Here is a 25723-nt window from a genome sequence, read left to right as displayed (position 1 = left end):
TGCCTTCTGGGGTATGTCTCAGATCTTCAATTAGATTCAGTTCTGGACTTTGACTGGGCCGGTCTAATTCATGCTTTTCTGAAAACCGTACCATTGTAGCTCCGGCTTAGGGTCGTAGTCCTATTAGAAGTTGAGAAGTCTTCTGCAGCCGCTAACGGTGTTTAGCTCCATCCATCTTTCCATCAACTCTTTCTTTCAATGCTGGCTTTCTTCTTGCCACTCTTGCACAAAGGCCAAATTTGTACAGAGGGTAATGTTACAGAAAAGAAAGGGGGAAAAAAAACCCACATATCCAAGCACCATTACCTTGAAACTTACAGTTTAATATCATGTGCAAGATATGAGGACTTACAAAATCAGACATCCATGAACAGGTCAGAGTAAAAGCTCTGTCAAGACAAGAGTCCACACTTTGTTCTTAATGCCAAGGACAGAGTCACAAAGACAGGAGAAACAGTCTGGCTCCCTTACAGCTGCAGAGAACACGACAAAACCTCGGGTGTGTAGCTCAAGACGGCTTAGTTTGGTGAAAGTTCATTAGCGGTGCCGTAAAAAAAAGTGATATGACATTACCATCAGCTCTATAAAGTCATGTAGTACAATTTTAAACAGTCAAAACGACTCCTCCAGAGTTACAGCGAGCCGCTTGTTCCTCATCCAGCCTGTCAAATTAGGCCACTGGTGTTAGACGAAACAAACAGGTGGACTCTACTTACTTTGAGGGTGAGTTGCCTGCTCTGGATTTTATTGAGGGGTATTGGAGTAAATGCAAATGCACACCAAATTCTTTTTAGACTTTTTTCCCCCCAAAAGTTTCGACGACCACGTAATCGTCGTATCGACTTCTTTCCACTTTCCACCACCGGTTTGTGTCTGTCTGTCTGTCCATCAGACAAAAACAGAGTATTTTGAATCTTGTGTTTGTAATGTGTAGGTTTTTTTAGCAGGTTTTTGCTCGACACTCATCGCGGTTTGTCGAACCTCGGCACGCTCAGTTGATCATCCAGCGCGCACATGACCCGCGCGCGCCCGTCCGGAGGCGCACGGATCCCGTGGTCCCGACGTCCGACCTCCGGGGACGCCCGGCGCTCATCGCTCATTGGCCGGGCCTTAATGCGCTCTTTGTCCATCATCATTAAACAGTTCCCGTGCAGCTCTGTTGGTGTCATTAGCCCACAGGATGCAGGCGTTGCTGAGCAGGATGCCATGGAGAATTATCATTTGCGCTGACCGCAGGCGCTAGACGGGTCCCGAAACAAGCGCACCCATGTACTGTCTACATGAGCAGAGAGGGGGAAACAACAGCCTAGATTGAGAGTTAATGAAGTCTTTGAAGGGAAGAAGAAAGGGAGGCTTTAATTACTTTTTTTTTTTAACACATCAATACATTTTTGGCGAGATTAAGAAGTTGAAAATCTCCTGTAAGAAGCTTTCACTAATGTTTCTGTGTCCTTTCCTTATAGGTTTGACCTTCAAGGCATCACTTTGAGTGAGATCTAATCATCAGCAGGTAAGCGCTTTAGAGCCGTCGGGTTCAGGCGCAAGATGCTTCAAAACAAGAAAAGTGAAAATAATTGCAGCTGTCCACGGGATTCTGTCGACCCCATGGTTTCTGCTGCGAAATATCCTCACACGTGAAAATAACCCATTGCCGTCCACACTGGAGAAAAAGTTGATTCTAAAATGTTTCTCAGTTGGCCTTAGAGAAGGAAGAAGAGTAAATTATGATTGCGAAATTTTATTGTAAAGTTTAAATGCTCTTTCCATTACAGTTGGTGTGGAGTTAATACAAATATAGCCATTAAAAATGTAATTGAAGAAACACAAAACACAGATAATTTACTAAAAATTAACAAAAACTGCAACACAAAAACAAATTGTGGTTAATAATAAATGAAATTTTTTTTTCTGCAGTCTGTTTAATAGGCTACATGTCTTTCATTAGCTCTTTGTAGCCCTGTTTATTTTCCAAAGTCAATGCAGCTAACAGGTGATTAGCAAATTTGACTAAGTGCCGATAGCGGAAAGTAACATGAAGAATTCAAACCGTTTATCAAGCGAATAATTGCTACTAATTATTTTCATGTCAAACAGACTGTCCTATCGATAAAATAACAGCACCCATACCACTGTGATAACAACATCTTTCTGCTTTTTGTGTTTAAACGCAACCCCCGCCCAGCTCCTGTTGTGCTAATGCTAGTTAGCCTTTTCCCCAGAGCTCAACATTTAGCAAATTTCTCTGGTTTTTCTACAATTACTGAGTGCGTGAAGTTGATCCCAGATCCCAGATTTTTTTTTTTGCAAACTAAGACAAGTTCATCTGTTATTTCTTTCACTGTCTCTCCTAACTCCACTCGATGTCCACGAGCTGGTACACAGGAAACGAAAAAAAAAAGTTTCCTATTTATATTTGATTAACCAGTTTCATTGCTAAACTTTCATGAAAAAAGATCACTTCAAAATTGTATGAGGATTGTTAAAAATATACCTACCTAATAGTGAGCAGTAGAAGGATGCAATATTATTTACTGGTAAACAATTGATTTATCCTCCAGTGGAAGTTTAAACTCCCCCGTGGAAAGAATAATGTTCATGAAGGAGAAACACCGTCGCCTACTTTCTGCCAGATTGACGAGGCCAACTGTTCTCTGATCGCACAAATTGGAACCAACAAATCCTTTAGATTTCTGCGAGGGTTTTCTGGATGAGAACGCAAATTAGCACACATTGTTTTACATCTAGAAATCCATCCGGCACTAATTTGTGTTGTAAAAGTCCTTTGAGGTTGGGGTAAAAACCTCAAAAGTTCAGCGGGTGTGAACGCTTTTTCAAGGCATTGTTTCTGTTGCTTTTGAGTCACAATTTACCAGAGAACTTTCTCCGTTTAAAAGCCTCTGCCTTGCATTAATACGACGCTGCTGACTGAACAGTAAGCACTGCTTGCTCTTGTGTTTGATGTGCCACAGAATGATCGAGGAAGGCAGCAAACGAGGCAAGGCCATGGTCGAGAAGAGACAGCTCTTCATGGAAATGAGTGAGTGCAGTCAATTCAGAGACGTCTCTTTCCTCTATTCGTTGTCAGCTCATGTGTCGCTGTTTGACCAGCTTGCTCTCTGACATGCAGTAATCGTGTTTAAACGTGCCTACTGCGTTTAGCCTGTTTGAGTTTGGAGGAAGGTGTTATACCATTTGGGACTAAGATGATCAATCCATTAATCGTTAACTGGAGTACGCAGACTCAAAAGAGACAATCTGCTGAGAGAACTATCGCATCAGAGCAAGAATTAAGAGAGTACTGCACAAAAAATATACATTTTGCATTTAAGATAAAAAAACACTTTCTTTTTCTGTAAATATATTCTATCGAGAACATCTCAAGTTGCAGTTTTAGCTACACCTGGTGCAAATTTTCTAAATAAAGTCCTTTTAAGCAACTTTTTCTATCTAGTTATTAATTGTTTAATCCCAAAAAAATAATTGACGAATCAGCCTTGCTCTGTTTTGATGCAGAGTCGAGCAGAAAGGGCTGAGCTTTCCAAACGTTGACGTTAGACACATCTTTTTGCAGATTTCAGCTACAGATGCTAAAGGAATGCCAAGTTGTTGCGTTTTAGCCTATAAAATGTTTACTTTCTTACTTAAAAAGGGAATTGAAGGGTTTGTTTGCTTATTTTAATGGGGGGAACTGAAACTGTTGAGCGGGTGGGTGGGTGGGGTGGGGGGGTTGTGCCGCGTTTGTCTTTTGATTTCTACCCAGGAAGCATTTCGGCTAAACCGTGAGTGAAACAGCCATTGGGACTGACTAGTATATATTCCATTGGGGAACGTAACTTTAACATTAAATACACCTTTCTCAACAGGCGAGGGCGCACTTTCTCAGTCTATAATCAGACATTTAAGCAACTTGAAACCATTCCTCCCTCCCTGGCACCTCCAGACCCGGGGCCCCATCCGGCCCGGGCCTGCCCCCCCACAGCGCCGAGCCTGGGCCTTGTTGTAAAGTGATACTAATATATATTTTTTTCCATTATTGTTTTGTTTTTCAGGAGCACAAAACTTTGACGTTATCAGATTGTCAACTTATCGGACTGCCTGCAAACTCCGGTTTGTCCAAAAGCGATGCAACCGTAAGAGAACGCAGATTCTTGTTTTTTTGTTTTTTTTCTTCTTTCTTTCTGTCAAATTTTGGCTCCAAAGACGCTTGTGCGGCGACTACAGACATGAATACGCACTCAGCTGATCAGAGCGTGCGCCCCCGCTCTCTCCCCACTTCTTTTCGCAGTCCATCTGGTGGACGTCTGGAACATGATCGAGGCTTTCCGAGACAACGGGCTCAACACGCTGGATCACAACGCCGAGATCAGCGTGTCGCGGCTGGAGACGATTCTGTCTTCCATCTACTACCAGCTGAACAAGCGGCTGCCCACCACCCACCAGATCAACGTGGAGCAGTCCATCGGCCTGCTGCTGAACTTCATGGTGGCCACCTACGACAGGTTGGAAACATGCGGACTGAAACTAAAGTATCGTAGCAGCTAAGGAGCAGAGAGCGTACATTTTAGTAACGTTACAATGCAATGTTGGCCGCATCTATTTGGCATCGCTCATAAAGATTAGCAGACACCCTTAAAATAAATTCATTGTTGTTACACTAGCATAGCCACACACTAAAAGTTTTAGAAAAATCCAACCTTAATTTAAGATCAAATATTCAGTCATTGGCACAGTTTCTGCTGCCTCATATAAACCCCCTCTGAAATAAATAGAAGTCAAGTTTTTATATATACTGCTCTGGAAAAAATTAAGAAAATGATCAGTTTTTCAAATGTAACTTTTAATAGGTGTATGTTTGAGTAAAATGAACTACTGAAATTCTGAGCAAAAATGTAGTATTTATTTGTGCAGTGCTTTCAGACCTCAAATAATGCACATAATAAAACAAGACAAGTTCTTAATCGTTTACAGACAACAACACTAATGTTTTAACTTGGGAAGAGTTCAGAAATCTATATTTGGTGGAATAACCGATGGGGTTTTTAACTCGGGAGTTCAGTGCAGTTGTCTCTTCATTTTTTCCAGAGCTGTATATATTTAACTTTTTTTTCTTTTTTAGTTACTAGTAACTTCAATGATAGTGAAGTTAGTGGTCACAGGAAGCCCAAAAAGCCCCACAGGGATGATTTGAGGGTCCGAATCGGGTTGCTCTGTGCTAGCCGTTCGTTCCTCTTTGAGATCAGTAAAGTATTCTTGAACTTGAATAATGGAGGAAACATAAATTCTCCACCGCTCACTGTTTACATCAAAGATTAGTGTCGCCAAGTCTCCTTGGTAACTATAAGACACTGTCAGCATGTTGATGTTAGCATGCTAACGTGTTAACTAAACTGTACTGGGAGTGTAACTAGAACTGGGTGCACCTCATGCCCAGTGTGAAGTAAGTTTTAGGATCTGTGATGCTGTGGGACTGAACACTTAAGTAATGTGCTACCAAAAACAATAAAAATATGCAATCAATGGGATTTTCAAATAGATAATGATCCACATATCAACACAGAAGTTACACAAAATCAACTCTGTTTCATGACTATGTTTGTCTCCAGATCTTAATCCTGTAAAAAAAGAAAGAAACAAAAAAAGAAACAACAGCATTTATCATTCAGGTAGTAACGCTCTCTATCAAGAGATAAACGTGCGCTCCTGATTGGCTGCTTGCCCTGTCCGTTCCTGGACCCATTTAGTTGGTTTACTTCTATCTGTGAAGCCATTCCAGTCCTGCTCCATTATTAATTACGCTGCTGCTGCGTGTCTGGGAAACTTTGAGTTAATGCCTGCGATTACAGGAAGCAGCTTTGTTATCCGTCCCTTATGTCCAATCTGAGTTTGGCAGGAGCACTATCCGCGCTCCTTGGTACCTCAGGACCAAAGAGAAAACAAATAAGCTGAAGTAAAACAGCTGAGCGTTTAGAATGATGGCAACTTAATTACACAATTCGTTCATATCCCCCAAGCTAATCCCTTCTCTTTTTGTTTCATTTAGATGCGTCACATCGTCAAACAGACTGTAACAGCAGACATAATTGAACTAAGTATACCCAAAAGGAAGTTTACAAGCAACTATCTAATTTATTAAGGCTTTATGTGAAGAAATAACTGCCTACCTTTGACCTTCCTGAAGTCCTGAATTAATTGTGATTCAGCCCTGAACGCTGCCATGCTTGTAGAGACGGCTTAAAACATCTCGAAAAGCAAAACTTGCCTCGATCGAGAACAGATAAAAGCATAAAAGTTATTGACTTCCTTTAGCCTGGGAAGGATTACAAAGCCATTTCTGAGGCCTTGAGGCTCGAGTGAGTCAAAGTCTGAGTCATTGTCCACAAATGGAGAAAACATGGAAGAGTGGTGAACCTTCCCAGCATTGATTGCTACTCATATAGTACATCCACGACAAAAGAGTGACCACAAAAAAAACAAAAAAAAACCACGATCTAAAGTAGCGCAGAGCTCGCCTGCTTCAATTATGGTCGTTGTTTGTGATTCAGCAATTTAAAAGAGACTGGGAGAGTTATGTGGACAAAACCAGTAGAGATTTAAAACCTTAAATCTCTCACATTCATCTGAAAATATCTGGATGATCCTCAAGACCGTTTGAACAATATTCTGTAGACTGACGAGACATAAGTGAAGCTTTTTGGAAGGAGTGTGAACCATTACATCAGGTTTATGATGTACAGAAAGAGAAGTTAAACACGGTGGTGGTGGAGTGATGGTCTGCTTTGACGAAATCATTAATTCTGCTCTCTACCAGAAAAATCCTGAAGGAGAACTATGCGACAAGCTGGTTTTGACCTTAAAAACTCAAACACGTTCGGCTTACGCAGCAGAATGATGATCCTTGGCACGACATCGTGAAGTTTTAAGCGAGGGCCTAGTCAAAGCCTAAACTTAAATCCAACAGAGAGGCTTCACAAATTAGTAATTATGTTCACTTGGTGCTTTCTCCCTTAATGAAATTCTCATTTGAAGCTGCATTTTGTGTTCACTCAGGTTAATTTCATTTTAGTTTGATGATCTTAGACATTCAATTTGACACTAAAGCAAAAACAGAAAAAAAAAATCGTACCTTTTAGGCTTTACTTCTTCATATTTTTATGAACATTTAAAAGATTAATATAACTGATATTGTTTTTCTTTTGGTTATTTGCACCACAAAACTTGTATGTCTATGTCACTATTTCTAATTATTTTGAGTATTAGTTTGATTTGTTACACTGATGTGCTAAAACAAGGTTTTTGCTTAAACATAGAAGTTGCAGCGACCCAGCATCAACAGTTTTTAATCACACTATTTCTGCTGACAATGTATCTCATTTTCTTCTTTTTTCTCCCTAACATGCAGTGAGAGTCATGGGAAGCTGACCGTTTTCTCAATGAAAGCCATGCTGGCAACGATGTGCGGAGGAAAGATTGTGGACAAACTGCGCTGTGGGTACAATTTTCACTGTCTTAACCGTTTAATGTCTGAGGATTTAGAAATGATTGTAATTTAAGCTTTAGACATCTTCCTTTCCAACCTTATGTCCTCCTGCAGTTCCCAAATTTAAACACAGAGGGGCGCTGTTGAAGCACATACCCTTCATGTAATAGTTGAATGAATTGTGCATGTATTCAGGTTCTGGTGAAATTATGCAAAAGACATCATGGAGCATTTGTTTTTTTTCCCTTTCTTTTCTAACAATAAAGCCAAACAATTGCTTGTCCCTCAGACGTTTTTTCACAGATCTCGGACTCAAGCGGAGTCATGGTGTTTGCAAAGTTCGACCAGTTCCTCCGGGAGGTGCTGAAGCTCCCCACGGCGGTGTTTGAGGGCCCGTCGTTCGGCTACACGGAGCATTCGGTGCGGATGTGCTTCCCTCAGCAGGTAGGCCGAGGATAACCGAGAGCTTTATTTTATTTCTTTCTTTTCTCATCTCTTTGCGTTTGGTTGGGGGGAACTGTTTGATTCACTTGCGCCTGTTTCTCTCTAGAAGAAGATTATTCTGAACACATTTCTGGATGTGTTGATGGCAGATCCTCCTCCTCAGTGTCTTGTATGGCTGCCGCTCATGCACCGACTCGCCAATGTTGAAAATGGTAAGTCGCTATGGTTACTGCGAACGTCGACAGACACAGAAAGTTGCACACCTGCTGTATAAAGCATAACAATTATGTACAAGCTGAAACAAACTTCACAGAGAAATGAAAGGACCGCAGTGTCTTTGTAAAGAAAATGAAAACATTCCCACAACTTGACATTTTTCCCTTGTTCTAAGTAAATCTACCAGTGGAACTACTACTTTTTAAATCAATATCAAGGAGTTATGGATTTAAAACAAGGGTATATCTTGCTGAAAAGTTACTTGTTATTTTAAGTGTACTAAAAACTAGGTAAGATGCAGCATAAAATAGTTTCCCTAAAGTTTACCCTTCTACTTTCTAAGCATTAATTCAAACCATCTGCTTCGATCTGCTTTGTTTCCAACCTGTTTTGCTGTCCAGTTTCTTGCTTATTCAAAGTGACAAATTAAATGAAAGCACAAAATATTTCCATTATTTATCAAATATCATGAGATATTTCAACAGGAATGACTGGAATGCATAGAAATAAATAAACAAAAAAGATGTAATGACCCAGTTTGTTTTTGCGTTTCTCTGCGCAGTCTTCCATCCGGTGGAATGTTCTTATTGCCGGAGCGAGAGCATGATGGGCTTTCGGTACCGGTGCCAGCAGTGCCACGGCTACCAGCTGTGTCAGAGCTGCTTCTGGCGGGGCCACGCCAACGGCCCCCACAGCAACCAACACCAAATGAAGGAGCACTCGTCCTGGGTAAGGAAACGATCCGCGATCCGCTCCCGGGTTTGCATTACGATTCTGCCGTCTCCGCGCAAATTAAAAGTCAATACCTCTCGTAGGCCGAGGAGTGATTTTATGACAGAACAGCTGTCTGCATGCGGTTAATGGGCTCTCATAACAATCTAAGGGTGGGGCAGCGGAGGTGAGGGGCTTACGAGGTTTAGTTATTTTGAAAATGAAACTGTATTGATCGTGTTACCGCCTTCCCTCGAAGCTCAATCACGATGTCATAAATTGAAAGCAGGGAAGGGATATTACCCTGGATCCCAAATCCATTTCCAATTCTGCAGGAAAGAAAAACAGATCGTATCGCTTCGGGACTGGAGTGACATGATTGAAAGCATTTAGACACGAAACACAAGTCTGATATGCCAAAACTATATTTTTTTGCCACTTATTATAGGATACGTAGATGCATCTGTACTGGACGTGGTCCTGAAAAGTGAAAAAGTCTCAATTTAAACGAGTCCGAAGCTTTAAGTTGCATCTTAGGTTCCACCTCTCTGACACTGGCAGGTTTTCTTTCTACTGTAGCAGAGTCGCAGAATGCCTATAAAAATAAATATTTATGGCAAAATCCAATCATGTTTTTATCCCTGAAAGCCTCAAGGCGCTCCGTTTACACTACGCCGTCAAACCAGTTTATTGTAAAATTGACTTTGAAGGCATTCTTATTCAGACTGAACATTTCACTTCAAGAAAGTTGACTATTTCTAATTAAATAACTCATAAGACGGAAATACAGTTACGAGATAAAGAATAAATAACCCGATTTCAAAGGAGGAGTTTTTATGTCTCCAGATTTGATAGATATTGGTAAAAAGTTTAAAATGAATTGTTACCACAGGTGTGAAACGACACACACTGCAGATTCCACCAGCTTATAGAAAAAAATAGATTAAAAGTTCTATTGAAACAAAACTATGTGCGATAAAATAAACAAAGATATGTGCAACACGCATCAAAAATTACAACTAAAAGATGGGTATTAATTATTTGTCAGAATGATCAGAATAACCCTAAAAAGTTGCACTTTATTACAGTTCTGTCTTATTTCTGTTTCCATGACAAAAACTTTTGACCCGAGTAAGTCAGGCAACTACGTATACAAAAACTAATACATGATGTTCGTAAACGTCAGAATAGGAAGGAAAAGAATCTGTATATCTGTATTTTTCAGCTAAAGTAGAAAAGGTTCAGTTTGATTTCACATCAGACATTGAGAAAAAAAAGTACTTCCTGTAGTGTATGTTAATGATAAGGTTTGAGGGGTAAAATACTATTGTAAACATGTATGGATGTATAAAGTGTAAATGTGTTTATGTTAACAGCAGGAGATACAGAAACGTAGAGTTGGTGAGGAACAGCTCACTGAATTAGCTTCCAGAAAACCTCATCAATACTGCAAAAACACAAAACCTTTCCAAATCATTTTCATCTGGTTTCTAGTTCAAACATCTTAGTAAACTTAAAATAACGAAAACTAATAACAAGTAGCTTCAGCAAGATGTAGGAGGAGCTTCTTTTTAGTCAATAACTCCTCAATTATTTGTGAAGAACAGCATGTTCCACTGGCAGATTATTTCACTTATGATAAAGGAAAAACATCTTGTTATAAGTGAATTAATTTGCCTATTGAACATGTACTTTTTCATCAATAATAATAAGGAATTAGTGACTAAAAACAAGCTCCTCCTCTATCTTGCTGAAAAGTTACTTGTAAATTAGTTCTAATCTAGAAACCAGATTAGAATTACTCTGTAAGATTTTTATGTTTGAGTGCTTGAGAGAGTAAGACACACCTAGTTACGTAAATAATTTCTGGAGCAGCTTACGTTTGAGCGTACAACACCAAATCCGACCGATCGGGCGAGAGGTGACACTGTTTTTCCCGCCTGCTATCACAGAAGTCTCCGGCCAAAAAGCTGAGCCATGCCATCAGCAAATCTCTGGGCTGCGTCCCCATCGGAGAGCCGCCGCACCCCGTGTTCCCCGAGCAGGCCGAGCGACCTCAGGAGCTCACCCACACCGTGTAAGTGCTACTCCCAACGCATTACCTGCTGCTGTGTCGATGAGCAGCGCAGTAGGAATCGATGTGCTCATGACACGGAATCCGTTTCCATCGTGTAACGTTTTCCATCGTCTCACTTCGCCATCATCACACCGGCTTACAGCATCTCGACTCACTAAGACGTCCAGTCCCAGGGACGTGTGAGTTGCTGCGCAGGCCGCTAACAGCTCAGTCATCTCCATCAATCTGTTGGAGACCGTCATTGTGAGATTGACGGTGCCGTCAATCTCACATGGCTGTGAGGCTCCTGGAAGCCGTTATAGGAAATGCGTTATGTTCTGCTGCCGTCTTTAACTCTGCGCTCATCGCTGAGTTCCCCTTCATGTTTTCCTTCTGCGTTGTTTCTCTGCAACTCTTTTGCTTCTCACATAAGAAAAAATGTAAGCAGAGCTGCAACTATCGATTCGTAATCGATTAATCTATTGATTATTCTGACGATTAATCGATTAATTGACTTAAAAAACACCTGTAAGATTCTGTGGGCTTTTCATTTAGAACTTTTTTTTATACATTAGAAATGCATAAAAGATGCAAACAAAACAAATGTATTCTTTTTTTAATAAGAAAATACAAAAAATGTTATTGCCTGAAATTTAATAAGACAGCATTTCTTCAGCGAAAGGTTTAATCATTTTTAGCTAAAGGATTCATCTGCAGCTAAAAAAATATTTCTGACATCAACATGTAAAAAATTAATCCCTTTCTGCTCAGCTTAGCAGGTCCTAATAGGAGATTTTTTTTTATAGATGAAGCTAAAATTGTGTCACCTGAGTTCTAGGTAGAACATATTTACAGACAAAGGTATTTTTTCTCTTAAGTGCAATATATATATATTTGCACATTTTTGGGTTCATTTCTGCTCTGAGTATGTTGTTCTACTTTCCAGTTAACCATTAATCGGTTACTAAATTAGTTAATTCATTCATTTCAATGATCGATTCATCATGATTAATCTAATTAATCGTTTTAGCCTTAAATTTAAGATTTCAGCTTTAAAGACGTGACAAATGGGTTTACCAGCGCCAGGCACAAACCGGAAACAGCTCAACTTTCTGACCTGACTTTCCAACATTTCCGATCGCTTTTTGCCATAACAGGAAGCTCCTTCGCTCGCCACGCACGACTATCAATCTGAGCCGTCTTTTTATGCCTCTGCTGCAGGCAAGTGTCAGTGAGTAAATGATAGAGAGTTGCGTTTTAGCAGGAGAGCGTAGCTCAGTAAATGCCAGGCAAACAGACAGAACGATACATTCCTTTCTGTTTTCCGGCATGATGGATACCATCAGCTCCAAATGAGTTCTCACTCCCAGGCTCCTCCCACCGGCAGGAAGTTTTCTCTGTTTTCTTTTTTTGTTTTTTTTCTGCACTCTGTTGAAATGTATGCATTTGAGATGCATATGACATTTGCATACATTACAATTCATCACGGAGTGGAGAACAAACAGTGTTTTTAGAGACGAGGCGATTGGATTAGATTGTGCCATGTAGGCTGTGTAGCATGAAATTACATCACACAAGAAGATTAATAGCGATAAAAAGAAATACAATTTGTGGCCAAGACTATGTCAGATTAAATCTTTCCAGCGTCCTCAGCACACATTTATCTATTCTGTTCCCTGTTATTGTTCTTTTCTCTCTTTTTTTTTTATGAGGTTTGTTTTTTTACAAGATTCGCCCTAAAAGAGTAAATCCTGCCACAGAGTCCTAAATGGCCTTCGGCGTACGTTTTTCTTTATCTAAACTGTTGTTTTTTTTGATGAATTATCAAAACATACGAGGGGGTACCCAAAAGTTTCCAGAATGACGCTGCTGCACGCGCAGTTTTTGTAGTACACGATTCTGCCCCTAGTCATTTGTTCAACCACGCCTTCTCAATCAGTGTGCCAAGCGGCGTTGATGTGGAAGGTTTCTTCTACCCGCAGTGAATTTTCTTGGAAGAGCTGTTTTGTCCAGCCGTCGTTTTTCTTCATGGAGAAGTTTTATGAGCAGCGACCGGCTCAAGCTTTGCTTCCTGCTCGGGAAAAAAGCATCGGAAAACGTTCAAATGTTGAAGGCCGCTTACAAGGACGACGCTATGTGTCAAGCTCAAGTTTACTCGTGGTTCACCCTCTTTAAAAATGGTGAAATGTCAATTGATGATCAACCGCTTTTGTCCCCGAGCAGCGCGCGGCTGTTAATTTTTGCTTCCTCGTATACTGATTCCTGAATAAGAAATTTGAAGCTTTGTGTGTTAACCTGATAATGAGGAAGCAACTTTAACTACAGACACCCTGCGTGCACTTTGCAATTTCTGCGTAAGGGTTGTTTAATTCAGACGGAAATTTCAGGAACTCTTGGCTGTTTTGTTTTTCTCGAAAGGACAAAGTGCTTTCTCATGCACTTGTAGATGACATTTTAGCGGGGTTTTTTTGTTTGTTTTTATATGGAGCGAGTGGGTGTTTACTGACTTTTAGAAAAATGGATGTGACAGTTGCCCCTTGTTACTTGTTTCTTGATCTTTTTGCCTCGGTAGCTGGATCTCTCGCAAGGAGCGGGGGAAAAAAAAAAAGCTCTGCTTTTCTTTGAATTATAAATAAAATATTGTTGACTGCAAGAAAATGTATATTTGCGTATGTACCCGAGGATGAATGAATCAGCCATGCAGCCAAAGAAAATGTGTTGTTAGTTTCTCTTTTTTATTTATTTTTATTTTATTTTACAAGCTAGCATATGTAAAACGCTGTCACATCCTTTTAGGCTTGTCCTTGAAAATGTTTTCTTTGTATTCATTACAAGATCCTATAAAAAACATAAATAATTCAGTAGTAACCAACCTGATATAAAACTGACAATAAAATCAGCAACTAATGTGCTGACATGTGTTGAAGTGGTCCAGTCAATACATGTGTTTTTTGTTCAACTTTCAACTTCTTGTTGATATTCTTAAAAAAAAAAAAGACATCGACGGTCTTTGCAGAGCATAGAGAAGGTCACAACATGGCTCCCATTGTGTTCGGTGTAGGTGACATTATGCATTAAACTCACGTAGTGAGACAGTGGTGGTGTGTGGAGCAGCGTAGTCACTAATCCACAATGTGTGGCTCAGGTTCACCGGCTTCGTATTGCTGATCTGAGGACTACAAAGGAGCAGCTACGCTGCGACCTAATTGTGTGCTCACCAGGAGGCCATCAAAGTAATTAAAAAGTGCTTTCTTGGTGGCAAAAGCGACATTGCACCGCTCTGCCTGCTACCAAAAAGTACTTAACCAAGCAGCTGAGACAAAAACATCACAGGCTACATGCTAATAAGTACAGCACAACGATCGAGGGAGAACGTTTAGTTTTTGGCAGCTGATGCCTTCATCCAGGAAGATGTAGCGTCTCTGGAGAGAAAAAACATAAAGATAACATCTTAAATAACAGCAGATAATGCGAGCTGGAGAATAGTAGAAGAAGAAAGTAGCAGAGTGAGGAAAAGTGATCAGTTTGTCCTCCAGTGGCAAAGTTTTGGATCATCAAGTTTTTATCTACATTTTGTGGACGTCCTGAGACTCATTCAGTCTTGAAGTAACAAAAGTTTAGCCTGGTGTTTCCCCTGTTGTATCCTGGAGGAGAAAGAGAGAGACGGCTGACACAGATGGGCATTTTAAAGAATTGGTGGGTGAATGGATAAGTAATCTCCATATCATTCACGACTCCTGAATCTTTTACCTCCTGCCTCATTGGCTGAATCGTACAGATTCCAGTAGCCTGAGACAGAAACTCTAAAACTAGCGGCAAGTTGGATAAACATTGTTTTCGATGAGCTGTCATTTCATATTATAAGTCCCCATCATATCTCAGGTGTGCGTGTGTGTGAGTGTTGACAAAGCCTGTGTGTGTGTGCGCGTGCGTGTGTGCGCGTGCGCGCGTGTGGGTGTGTGTGTGTGTGTGTGTGTGTGTGTGTGTGTGTGTGTGTGTGTGTGTGTGTGTGTGTGTGTGTGTGTGTGTGTGTGTGCGCGCGCGCGTGTGTGCGAGTGTTGACAAAGCCTGTGTCAGAACGCCTGGCAGAATCAGGCTATAGCGTCAGGTTTGATCAGGCCACCCAAATCGAACGGACACGCGCTCCCCTGCTGTCCCAACCCTCGCAACGCCCTCTGACAAAGTGCTGCTGTTCCCGTGCTATTTTGAAATATTTACCGGCGTCTGAAGCGACGTCTAACCGAGAACTAAGCTGTGAGTTTTTCTCCTCTCTCAAAGTGTCAGGTAAGATTGTTGGGGATTTGTTGTTTGGAAGAGGATGCATCGGTTTGGGAGCCACCGTTTGTCTGAGAAGCTTCCTCTCACAGACATAGCGAGCTCCGCTTCTGTCAAAGTGACTCACACAGGCATTGTCTGTACTTTGCATTCAACTTTAATACATGCTGTTGTGACAAATCGTGAGTCACATTCAAAATTCAGAAGGTAAATTTCGCTTCACTATAAATTCTTTAGAAATTCATTCATTTTTTAAAACGTATGCCCCTCCTTTACAGCTTGAAGTTATCTCCTGGCCAACGCAAAAATACATCGGCGCCATTAAAACCGAGATATGAGGCATGTAATTGGCCATCCTGAGATTTGAAGGATTAAGTTTTCATAATGGCGGTCTTGAAATTTTGGAGGCTGACGCTAAGGGCAAGTCATTTCAAGGTTTCTAATGTCTTGAAACAGCTTGAATCACAAATTCATCAACTGTTTCTATGACTGACATTTCATCAACCACTGAAATTTCATCATATTTGCATCGAACAGTTATTTACAAAAACTCAAATTAATAATAAGAACTGGAATAGAGGCTAGTCAATAAGTCAATAACAATATGTATTGCGATAGACACATACGGTAATATCGATAGAATTTTCAATCATTTCACTGAACTCAGATTCAGAACCGCACAGAATTCTGGGAGATGTAGGCAGAGTAAAAGCTTCAGCTTCTCAACCTCTCATGGCCAGCTGAGCAAGCTGTGTGGCTTCAGCTGACTCACTCTTTGGTTACCTAGCAACAACCTGTTTAAGGTTTCGCCTCACAGCTACTTACGACTGAAAACCACCGACGTGAAGCGGAAACTGTGAGTAAAACAAGAAACGTCACTTCTCTAGTTTGGAAGTATTTCAGATATTTAAAAAAAAAAAAAAAAAACTACTCGATAATTATCGATATCGACCGATATGAAACGATTAAATCGTGGTAGGCTTTTCAGCCATATTGTCCATTAACTCCCATCCTTAGCACTCTGCCATTCTTTTCTTTAACATGTAATTTATTTTTGTAGCCTTTTGCATCATTTCCTGTTCTTAAGTGAATCACACATCATTCTTGCTGCCACACTTGAATCTGCACAGTTATGGTGACCTAATTCTGTAGCAGTGCTTGTCGATGTGTCACATGTTAGAGCTATCCTACCTGCTTCTCATGATCCCGTCACTTTGATTCGGTCTCATAAAGTGGGGATCGCTTGACAGTGGATTGACGGCGGCAGGATGTGATCAGCTGTTTTCCTTCCGCCTCAGGTGTAAATATTTGAGCTTAGTTCCTCACAGTCTAATGCAGCAGATAATTTGAGTAACATAAGGAGCTGGTGCTCTGACTTCTTTCAGGGTTTGTGACAGACAATAGAGTCACTTTAGTGGAGAGGCGACCTTTGAACCCAGATTTTTTTAAGTCAAGGAGGTTGTTTTGAGAGATCTGTTCAAAGTCCGCCCCTCCAATGGCTTTGGATGGAAACAGGAGAGACTGGTCGGTAGTTCTCCATGGGTCTGAAGGAGAATATAATAGTCCAAGCATGTTTGAGTCCGGTGGGAAATGTACCTGATGTCAGAGAAGCGTTAATTACATGTGAGTTAGTAGAAGCTATTGAGTGGGGTAGATTAATAGGAAAAAGGTCCAACGCACATGTAGTATGATTACATGTGAGACGTTTATTCACACTTTCCTCAGTCAGAGGGCTAAGTGAACAGGAGGTTTGGTTAGTTTGGTAAACTCTTTTCTTGTATCTGAATCTGTGAGTGGCAGGGGATTAAATAGACTTTTTAAGTTCTAAGAAAATAATTTCTGGGTGTCCAGAGAAAGATGACAACATGGCCTAGAATCTTGTTAGATCTGCAGGATTTTTTTTGATTTGCAGCATTTCCTATTTGCAGCTCGGACGTTGCTACGCAGTGAGCGGAGGGCATCATTGAGTCACTGAGTGGGTTTGGTGGATAGATGACAAGGACTATTTAGACAAGAGCTCAATGACTCTTTGGCATCAGTAACATTGAGAATGTGATGGAGGTTTGAAGAGCAGGGGGTCGAAGCAGGATCTTCCCAGGAGAGTCATCAGAAAAGTGCATAAAGGGCCTGTGAAAATGAGATTTAGCTCTTTGGTAACCTTGTGAGTTGGAAGACTGAGGACCAGTTGTAGCTTAAACAAGTGAAGTGATGATTGAAAAATTTGATGAGTCATGATTGCCAAGGTGGAAATTCGCATAATCAGGAACAAGGGACAGAAGAGAGCACTCTTCTAGAAAGTCATTGAGGTATCCTGCAGGGTGACATGCGACGTACGATAAACGATTTTAACCTGTGCAGGATGGGATGTTGGTCCAAGCTGACGTATTCGATTATGGGTATCAGTTGTTCGTATTTCCATTTGATGGAAATTAGCAGGTCCATTTCACCACCTTACCTAAAGAGGGATGGGAGAATGTGTGGTTCGTCATATCTTTGGTACAAATATGCCAAAACATTGTGCTGCTGAGTTTTGTGAGGACTTTAAAGAATAGAATACATTAACCTGTTAGTAGCTGTTATATTTCCTGATGACAAGGCACCACCCTTCCCACTTCTAGCGTTTTCGAAGTCAATGCTGGGGGCGAAGGGACAAGAAGGCACGGAGCTGCACTTCCAGGGAAAAAAATAGCTTTCACTCCGTGATGTTAATTGCCTTGGCTAATGGCTCTTTTATTCAGGAAATTTGTTTCCTATTACTTCATTCAACCTTGTCATGATAAATGAGTAATGGCACTGTTCATTCTAAATGAATGAATATTCCATCAATACCGTCGCTGCTTCGGCAGCCATATTGTGCTGTTCTATTACATTAGCCTCCGTTTGGTGAAAATGATTAAGATATTAACTGAATCACAAAACAGGAAGACACAACAGAAAAGGATCTTCCTAAAAGACTCTTGCAAAATTGTCATCTCATTTCACATGATAACCGCATAATAAATGACAACAAACTACATAACATAGCAATGTGGTGTTCAACTGTTCAGTTAGCTAAGTCAGAGGTTCCCAAACTGTGGGGTGTGCCCCCGAGGAGGGGCACTGTGCCATTGCAGGGGGGGCAAGGGATGGATGAAGCCAAAAATGCACAAAGCAATGAAAAGATGTGCATTAAAAGAGCTTAACAGAGTACCAATGTTAGTTTACTTAATCAGTCAACAATGTCTGCAGCTCAGAGCATCCAAAAATAAACTTAATCTCCCACCACTATCAAAGTTCTCCATTACAGATTAGACACTAACTCCTTCAAACCTTTTTGCAGAACCTCGCCTAAAATATTCTCCTGATCTAGCCCATTAGTTTCCCGTGTCTCGCTGAGCCACAAGAAATGAATATATTGCACTGTCTGTCATTCAGGAGAAACGGGCCTTAGCGCATTGCAGGCTTTGATCTTTTTTAATGCCTGAATGTTGACCTCTGAGACACTGGATAGAGGTCTGGGCTGGACGTCCTCAATCAATTTCATGCAGGTAATGAGCCACGGAGCCGTAGGCAATTATGCGAGCGAGTTGAGCTGCGTTTTAGATTCGACTTATTTTAGATAAAAGTACTAAAACCCAAACATAAAAATGAGGTTTTTTTTTTTTTATTGGACCCTGCTGTTACACATGAGTTGCATTAATAGATTCAAAAAAGGGGCTGAAGATTATTTTTAGAAGTCTCGCGCTGAGGAGCTTTGATTTATGTAACTTGCTGAAGGTAAAGGGAGGAGTTGAGATATGTAAATGTAAATATACTTGCAACCAGAGATGAGCACTCTGTGCACAATTCTAAATAAGACACATTTTGTATTTTTATTTATTTTTTTTATCTACTAGCAGTTTTGGCTAAGCTAAAGCAAAACGACATTTCCCCATTTTGCAGCATGTCTGCATGTGGCAAGGCGAAGAGACAGAGTCAGAGCGGAGCCTCAGAGAGGGGAAAGGAGCTTGAGTGAGACATAGAAAATCTACGTCGTCACAAAGTCACGTGACTGCCGAGTTTCCTTGGAGACAGCAGCAGTGTAGTACATTGAGATGCTCGCCTGCTCAGTTGAGGACAGATTAGGCATCTGGCAGCAGCAGCAGCAGCAGTGGTTGGATGTGTTTTGCCACCGAGGCAGGCGCTCTCTCTCCCCGCAGAGGTAAGTCTCGGACCTCGTCCTTTGACTCCAGCTGCTTCTAAGGCGATTTGATGACCGATAAATCTTTTTTTATGTAACTGTTTTCCATAATGTTTGTTTTTTTTCATGGAGGACAGAAATAGTATATGCAAGGTTCAGCGCTCACACTTTTTCTTTTACTCTCCTGATGCAAAAATAGTGGAAAGTTGTAGCAAATGGCTTTGATGAAAGAACAGAGCAGATGAATTATTCGTGTGTTTCTCTAATCTAATGTGTATTATCAAGTATTTAAACAGAAAATATTAAACAGAAAAGTGTTTGTGAGGAGATAATCCTGTTTAAATGTTTTTTTTATTTATTTCTGTTTAGTTTTGAAAGTAGAATCATGCAAAAAAAAACAAACCCTGCATGATGCTATTAACAACAGTATTGTCTATAAATTCCTGTGTCAGTACAGAGGAGTTCTCCACAGGGCTCTGCCTTCTGTGTCATAGTGAGAGATGTAAATAAAGCCAAACAGAATCGAGGCTAATAACTACAAGGTGCAGATTCAGAGGATGCAAATCCAGAGATGTGCAGACCTCCGCGTTTTTGTGAGCGGCTGCTGTTTTGATCCGTTAATGAGACTCCGTGCCCTGAGAGTTCGAGTCCTGGCGAGCCCCGACACGAATCCAGACACCATATGGGCCGCGTTGCTTTGTTTACTCTCTCAAATTACCTCCCACAATGTCACCTTCTACTGTTTTATTGGTGCCGTTTTGTTTTTTTGTTTTTTTTCCCTAGACTAGTGGTTTAATTAGAATCCTTGTTTGCTGTTGTTGCTCTTGCACTTGTTAATTAGAGTTGAGCTAATTGCCTAAAAACATCTAAATCAGTTGCAGGAAAGTTGATTATATCACAATTTTCCTTTTTTTTTTTTTTTTTTGGTGCACCACATTCTGTGGGTTTTAATGATTCCTCTTCCTGTTTCGCTCTTTCGTTATTTTACTTACAGTTGGATGAAGCTGAAGTTAGAATAGCTTGATTTATGATTATTAATAAAAATGCAAATTGTTCTCCTCCTGTTCCCGGTGTCAAGCAGCATAGACCTCTGCGGCGTAGCATTAAAAACCTCTAATCTTGTCTTGTTTTAGTCAGCCGAAAGCAGCGACCAACAACATGAACGACACAATGCTCATGTCCTCTGGTGCACCCACTCCTACCAAAAGGTAAGCTTTTTGACAATATGACTGCAATCTCCCCCATAACTGACAACACAAGGACCAGATTTAAGGTACTCCAAAGTTTTGGAGAGTTTCAAAACTGATAAAATATTTACCTGTGATCCTTTTTACTGCAACACCAGACCAGAATTTTCCCTCTCAGTATGAGCATAAAGAGACCTAGCATTCTGCTGTCCTAACCAGTCAACTAGCTAAAGAAGGCTTCCACACTTAGCCATGAATGAGGAAAAGTTACCAAAAAAATCAGTTTATTTCCAGTCACACACACACAAATAGTTCTGGCATTGAAAACATCACTCTTATTAAGATAACTAGAGATATTAGATCATAAATGACAAGCTAAGAGGATATCTGTTAAGCTAGTGAGTTTAGGCTAGTTAGCCACTAGCTATGACAGGGTTGCAATTGCATACAATCAAACTTTATTTTTGTTTTCTTGGAATATTTTGTGATAGGTCAACACAAAACAGCACGTAATTGTAAATTCAATAGTAATGTTGAATGGTTTCGACAGTTTTTACAAAAAAAAGCTAAAAATGTGTCAAACATAGAACATTGTTGATCTACATGCCAAATATGTGGCAAAAAAAATAGTACTGCACATCAATCCTGAACACATGAACCCCAAGGTAAAAGATGGCAATGGCAGCATTATGCCATGGTTGTTTTTTTTTGTTTTGTTTTGTTTTAGAAAAAAAATACTAATACATAAACCTAAAATTATACATAGATATTTGTCCAAAATTGAACCTTTTGGGTCTACATTGTAAATGTGTGGCAAAAAACACAACATCCTCAGCATTATGCCATCAGGATGGCTGTTTTTTACGTCACTCTTATGTCGCTATGCACTAGATTACGTCCGAAAAAGTCTTAGTAAAATACCTCAAAGTTTGTGATTGTATTGTGAGAAAAAGTAAAAAGTTCAGGGGTTATAAGGAATACATCTGAGGCACTCTATCAACTTCTTATGAACGCTTTACTCTCTAAAGAACAGCTGAGCAAAATTGTGTGGTAACGTGCTCATGAAAGCAAGTAAGCATAAAATTTTGCTTAATTTTAAATCAAAATGCCAAAGTCAATATAATGTTTTTGCAGCAGCAGGACTACATCTTATTTTTCTGTTAACTTTTACGATCGATGATATCTAACCATGACTTTTTCTTTTGTTTTGTTTTACTCACAGTTACTCTAAAAATTATGATCGCAGTTCTGGCCTCGAAACGACAAATTACCTCCATAAGTCGCCCTCAAAAAATCCATATAAATCCTTTTTAATCACTCCTGAATTGAGCCCGCGCTTAAAATAGACGACAGATTGTCTCTGATCAGAATGAGAACAGCAAATCATACCCCCTCTTTGCACATATTTTTGCCTCCGAGAAGCGTGACCTTCCGGGTGTATTTTTAGTTAGAAAATATGCTCTGCTGTCACAGTGAATTTGTGATCACGTCTACCTAACAGGATGGCATGACAAAGAGATTATGATGGAGCCGGATGGAGCCTGGTCGCTCTAAGAGCCTCCTCTCATTTCAGTCCATCTCGTGTGAGAGCCTGGACTCTGGCATCATTATTTTCTCACAGCGGGTAACGAAGCTCTGTGGTTATGAAGCCGGCGACGGAGCAGAGCGCTTTGAGGGGAGCTGCGACGTAAACGCGTCCTCTACCCGCAGGTCTAGATTTTCCCCGTCTCGTGTGCGCCGTATCGCTCCTGCAAATCTTTCTGGCAATTTTTGCTCCTGAGATCAGAGCGCTCAGAGACTCGGGAGCTGCAAGACGACGACTTTGTCGGAAATCTGGGGGGAGACCGTGAACGAAGGGGGTGTGGAAGTCTCAGGCAGAGTCATCAGCCTTCACCAAGGACTTTGTCAGCTGAAGGGCAGCTGGAAAACTAGACGGGGTGGGGAGGAGGAATAAAAAAAAAATCCATCAATTTAAAATGTGTTGGTTTTTTTTTCACTTAATCTTCAAAATCTAACCATCAAGCCAATCTTTTATGACATTAACCTTTGATTTAGATGGTTCTGACGGCGCGGCGCTGGTTTCAGGGACTCTAATGGCGTCACGCATCCAAACCGATGGAGGTCAGCGGATTCGTATTGCAGGAAAGGCGATTCTCTCCTGAGGTTTCTCTCACTGTGGCGGTAACGCAGAAGCCCGATAACCTTTGTCTTGACATTTTGCTCTGTGAGTCAGCGCCGCTGTGTGAAGATGACACTCGCGGAGGATGTCGTTGCCTCAGAGGGGTCAAAACAGCTGCACATCTGCCATTTGAAGGGCAAAAGCAGCTCACAAAATCACACCGTAACTATTGCATTGGTAATTACTTCAACCATTTTTATTCATTTGCTTGACTAATTTGAGTAATCTGTAGTCTTATTGATCACTTCTTAAACCCCTTAGAAGCTCCTAACATCTGTCATACTGAGAAACTCCAGAAACCCCCCCCCAAAAAAGCAAGAAGCACATTAGAGCAACTAGCATCTAAAATAAGAAGTGTTTGATGAGTTGAAGAGACGACATGAAGGATTTAAGGCAGACGGCAAAGACAAGATGGCGGAAACTATGTCTTCTCCCAATTATCACAGGGATTATGGAGTCCCAAGCAAACAGAAAGGGGACGACATTGAAGTGGCGATGAGAACGCAGCAGGAGTCCCGGGGAAGCAGCGTTGTGGATTTTGCTGAGAGATGTGAACAAGAACACGCAATCCCCCTTGGAAGCCTTTTTTCGCACCCAGTCATGTTACAACCACAAGCTTCGGCGCATTTTATTGGAGTTTTACCACATGATTTTGAGTAGGAAGGAAAAATAAATTTCTTTATATATGTTTTGTTTAAAAAAGAAGTGTGGCGTGCATTTGCGTCAGTACTTTTAGAAAGCAACTTTTTGCTGCAATGAGACACTGAAATGTTTTGTCATTTCTTCTTTGAAATGGAAATTAGATTGAAAGCATCCATCGATAGAACTTTTCATGTTTTGCTACATGCCCTGCGACAAACTGGCAACCTGTCCAGGGTGTATCCCGCCTCTCGCCCGGTACGCTAGCTGGAGATAGGCTCCAGCACCCCTCCTGACCCCATGAGGGACAAGGGTGTAAGAAAATGGATGGAGGGATGGATGTTTTGCTACAGATTCTCAATTGGACTCAGGTCTGTACTTTCAACTAGGACATATTAATATCCTCTGAACAAAACCTTTCTACAGCAACTCCAGCCCAGGGAAATAATCTACCAACAGAACTAGTGCTTTTTAAAAAATCAATATTCCAGAATTATTAACTAAAAACAAGCACCTGTATCTTGCTGAAAAGTTACTTGTTAGCTAGTTTAGTTTTATTTAAAGTGTACTAAGATATTTTTACTAGAAATTACACCAAAAATACTTGGTGAGATTTTATGTTTTTTTGCAGTGTGGGGGGAGTGGTGGCAAGTTCGGTTCAGCCCGGTTGAGTTGTTCCCTGTCTTCATAATAAATATTAATCCACTGTTAAAATTTCCCACCATTCTCTCGCCTGTAGTCACATGAAAGGCCGGTGAGTGAGTCAAATATGCTCCTGCTGAATAAAGCAAAGCTGGTCGTCGCTCTGCTTCAGCTAAAGACCCCCCCTAAAGCGGGACAGGGCCCCCTCTCCACCACCGTCATTGTTCGTTGACCGTTTCCGATTTCATGTTTTAACAGGGTGAAAAACAAAGCAGCAGGCTACAGACTCCATGCATGCTCTTAAGAAATGGCCCGAGCTCTGTCTCGACGCTCCATCACAGTCGGCTTCTGACATCGTCTGCTCTGCTGACATGGCAGCCCCTTTCTGCCACTCTCACACAGGAAGACAATTTACTACGTGTTACGTCATGCGGAAATGGTACAGCAGAGGAAAACATTTTGAAGTGATTTAACTTACCATTCACGGGCAGTCGAATAAATGTAAAACAGCTGTGTTGATACCGATCCGAGTCATTATGAACGTGCATCCAGTAGAGTAAATAGCTATATTTCGTCGTTGCTAATGGTTAGCATTAGCATTCTGACTGCATCCGACTTTCCGAATTCTTTGGAATCCATGTTTTTTTTTTTATTGACAGCAGTGGCTACTTTATCCAAATGGGAGTTTTTTTTTTGTATTTTTTTGCAAAATGAATTCATGTTAGCGTTCTCTAACCCTTGCATATGTTCAGTGAACTCAAGTCTTACCTCTGCTGACATGTCTGTAGCGTCTATCGTTTAATATTGCAGAACAAAACCACTTTCTGCTTCAACTTTGCCTTGACTTTTATGTTTTAGTAACTTTCAACAACAATAACAAAAAAAATGCTATTTTTATCTATGACCTCTCCTCATTTCTTTTTTTTATTTTTATTTTTATTTCAAGTAAAGATGAATGTCACGTCTTCTGCTCCCTGTGGGGTAGGGCTGTTTGATCGCAAGGTGAAGCAGTGAAAATACTCCAAATTTAGCACACACCCAAGCTGATATTGACTTTGTGTCCCAGCGTTCTGACTTCATCCGATTCTCCGAACTAGGAGCCTGCCGACGGCGATCCGGTCCAGTTAGTGCTCTGAATAGGCGCGGTGTCACTTCGATGCTTCGACGATCGGCCGTTTATGTGGGAGTAACGAAAGAAGTTTGAAGAAAACAAAAATACAGAACGTATGCGGCAAATGTACCGGATCAGGAAAAGAACTAAAAGGTAAATTGTTTCGGTTTTGTCAAAAAATAAATAAATAAATAAATTACTACAATCTGGACGTAGCAATAGAACTTCGGGCAGAGCAATTCCCCGATGTGTCGCCGTATTCTTACAAGAAACATCGGTATCAGCGAGACTGTAAATTATTTAGAACGACACCCATTTAGCGAGATGTTTTTTTAATGTCCCGCTCTGCTCTGATTGAGTTCCTTTACATGTTTTATTTTTTTTCCCTCTTAATTTGTGACACAACATTGAGCCCGTCAAGGGATCTGACGGATACTACGGCCATTACCTCGGTTCATTCAGGGGTCGTTCAAGCAATGATGACAAAGTAGCTAAATTTGCAGTTTTCCCTGTTATGTTTTGTGAAGGATTCGGCTCATCAAACACATTTCTATCTCAAGCAAAAATACCCAGAGTGAGCAAAAGAAAAAAAAGTCAAGTCAAAGTTTATTTGTGCAGCCCATTTCA

The 25723-nt window shown here is 40.8% G+C and overlaps 1 protein-coding gene across 6 annotated transcripts in view; it reads left to right on the top strand.

Annotated features, from left to right (window-relative positions):
* The window catches only part of dtnbb (dystrobrevin, beta b), a 38196-nt gene that overhangs the window by 1809 nt on the left and 10664 nt on the right, over positions 1-25723 (top strand). For 2 of the 6 annotated variants that reach the window (XM_008399121.3, XM_008399119.3), the window contains exons 2-11: positions 1464-1510; positions 2970-3037; positions 4050-4130; positions 4286-4499; positions 7400-7485; positions 7767-7921; positions 8028-8133; positions 8700-8866; positions 10801-10925; positions 20472-20546. In XM_008399121.3, coding sequence (XP_008397343.2) covers positions 2971-3037; positions 4050-4130; positions 4286-4499; positions 7400-7485; positions 7767-7921; positions 8028-8133; positions 8700-8866; positions 10801-10925; positions 20472-20546 — 1076 coding nt within the window. In that variant the 5' untranslated portion in view covers positions 1464-1510; position 2970. The remainder of the gene's footprint in view (positions 1-1463; positions 1511-2969; positions 3038-4049; positions 4131-4285; positions 4500-7399; positions 7486-7766; positions 7922-8027; positions 8134-8699; positions 8867-10800; positions 10926-20471; positions 20547-25723) is intronic. The other 4 variants (XM_008399125.3, XM_008399123.3, XM_017302437.2 and 1 more) reach the window with 3 other exon arrangements.

Source organism: Poecilia reticulata, chromosome 22 (genome assembly GCF_904066995.2).
Source record: "Poecilia reticulata chromosome 22, P_reticulata-male-v2, whole genome shotgun sequence".
NCBI lineage: Eukaryota > Metazoa > Chordata > Actinopteri > Cyprinodontiformes > Poeciliidae > Poecilia > Poecilia reticulata.
The sequence above is the reverse complement of the archived record's forward strand: the minus strand, read 5'-3'. Positions and strand labels throughout refer to the sequence as shown.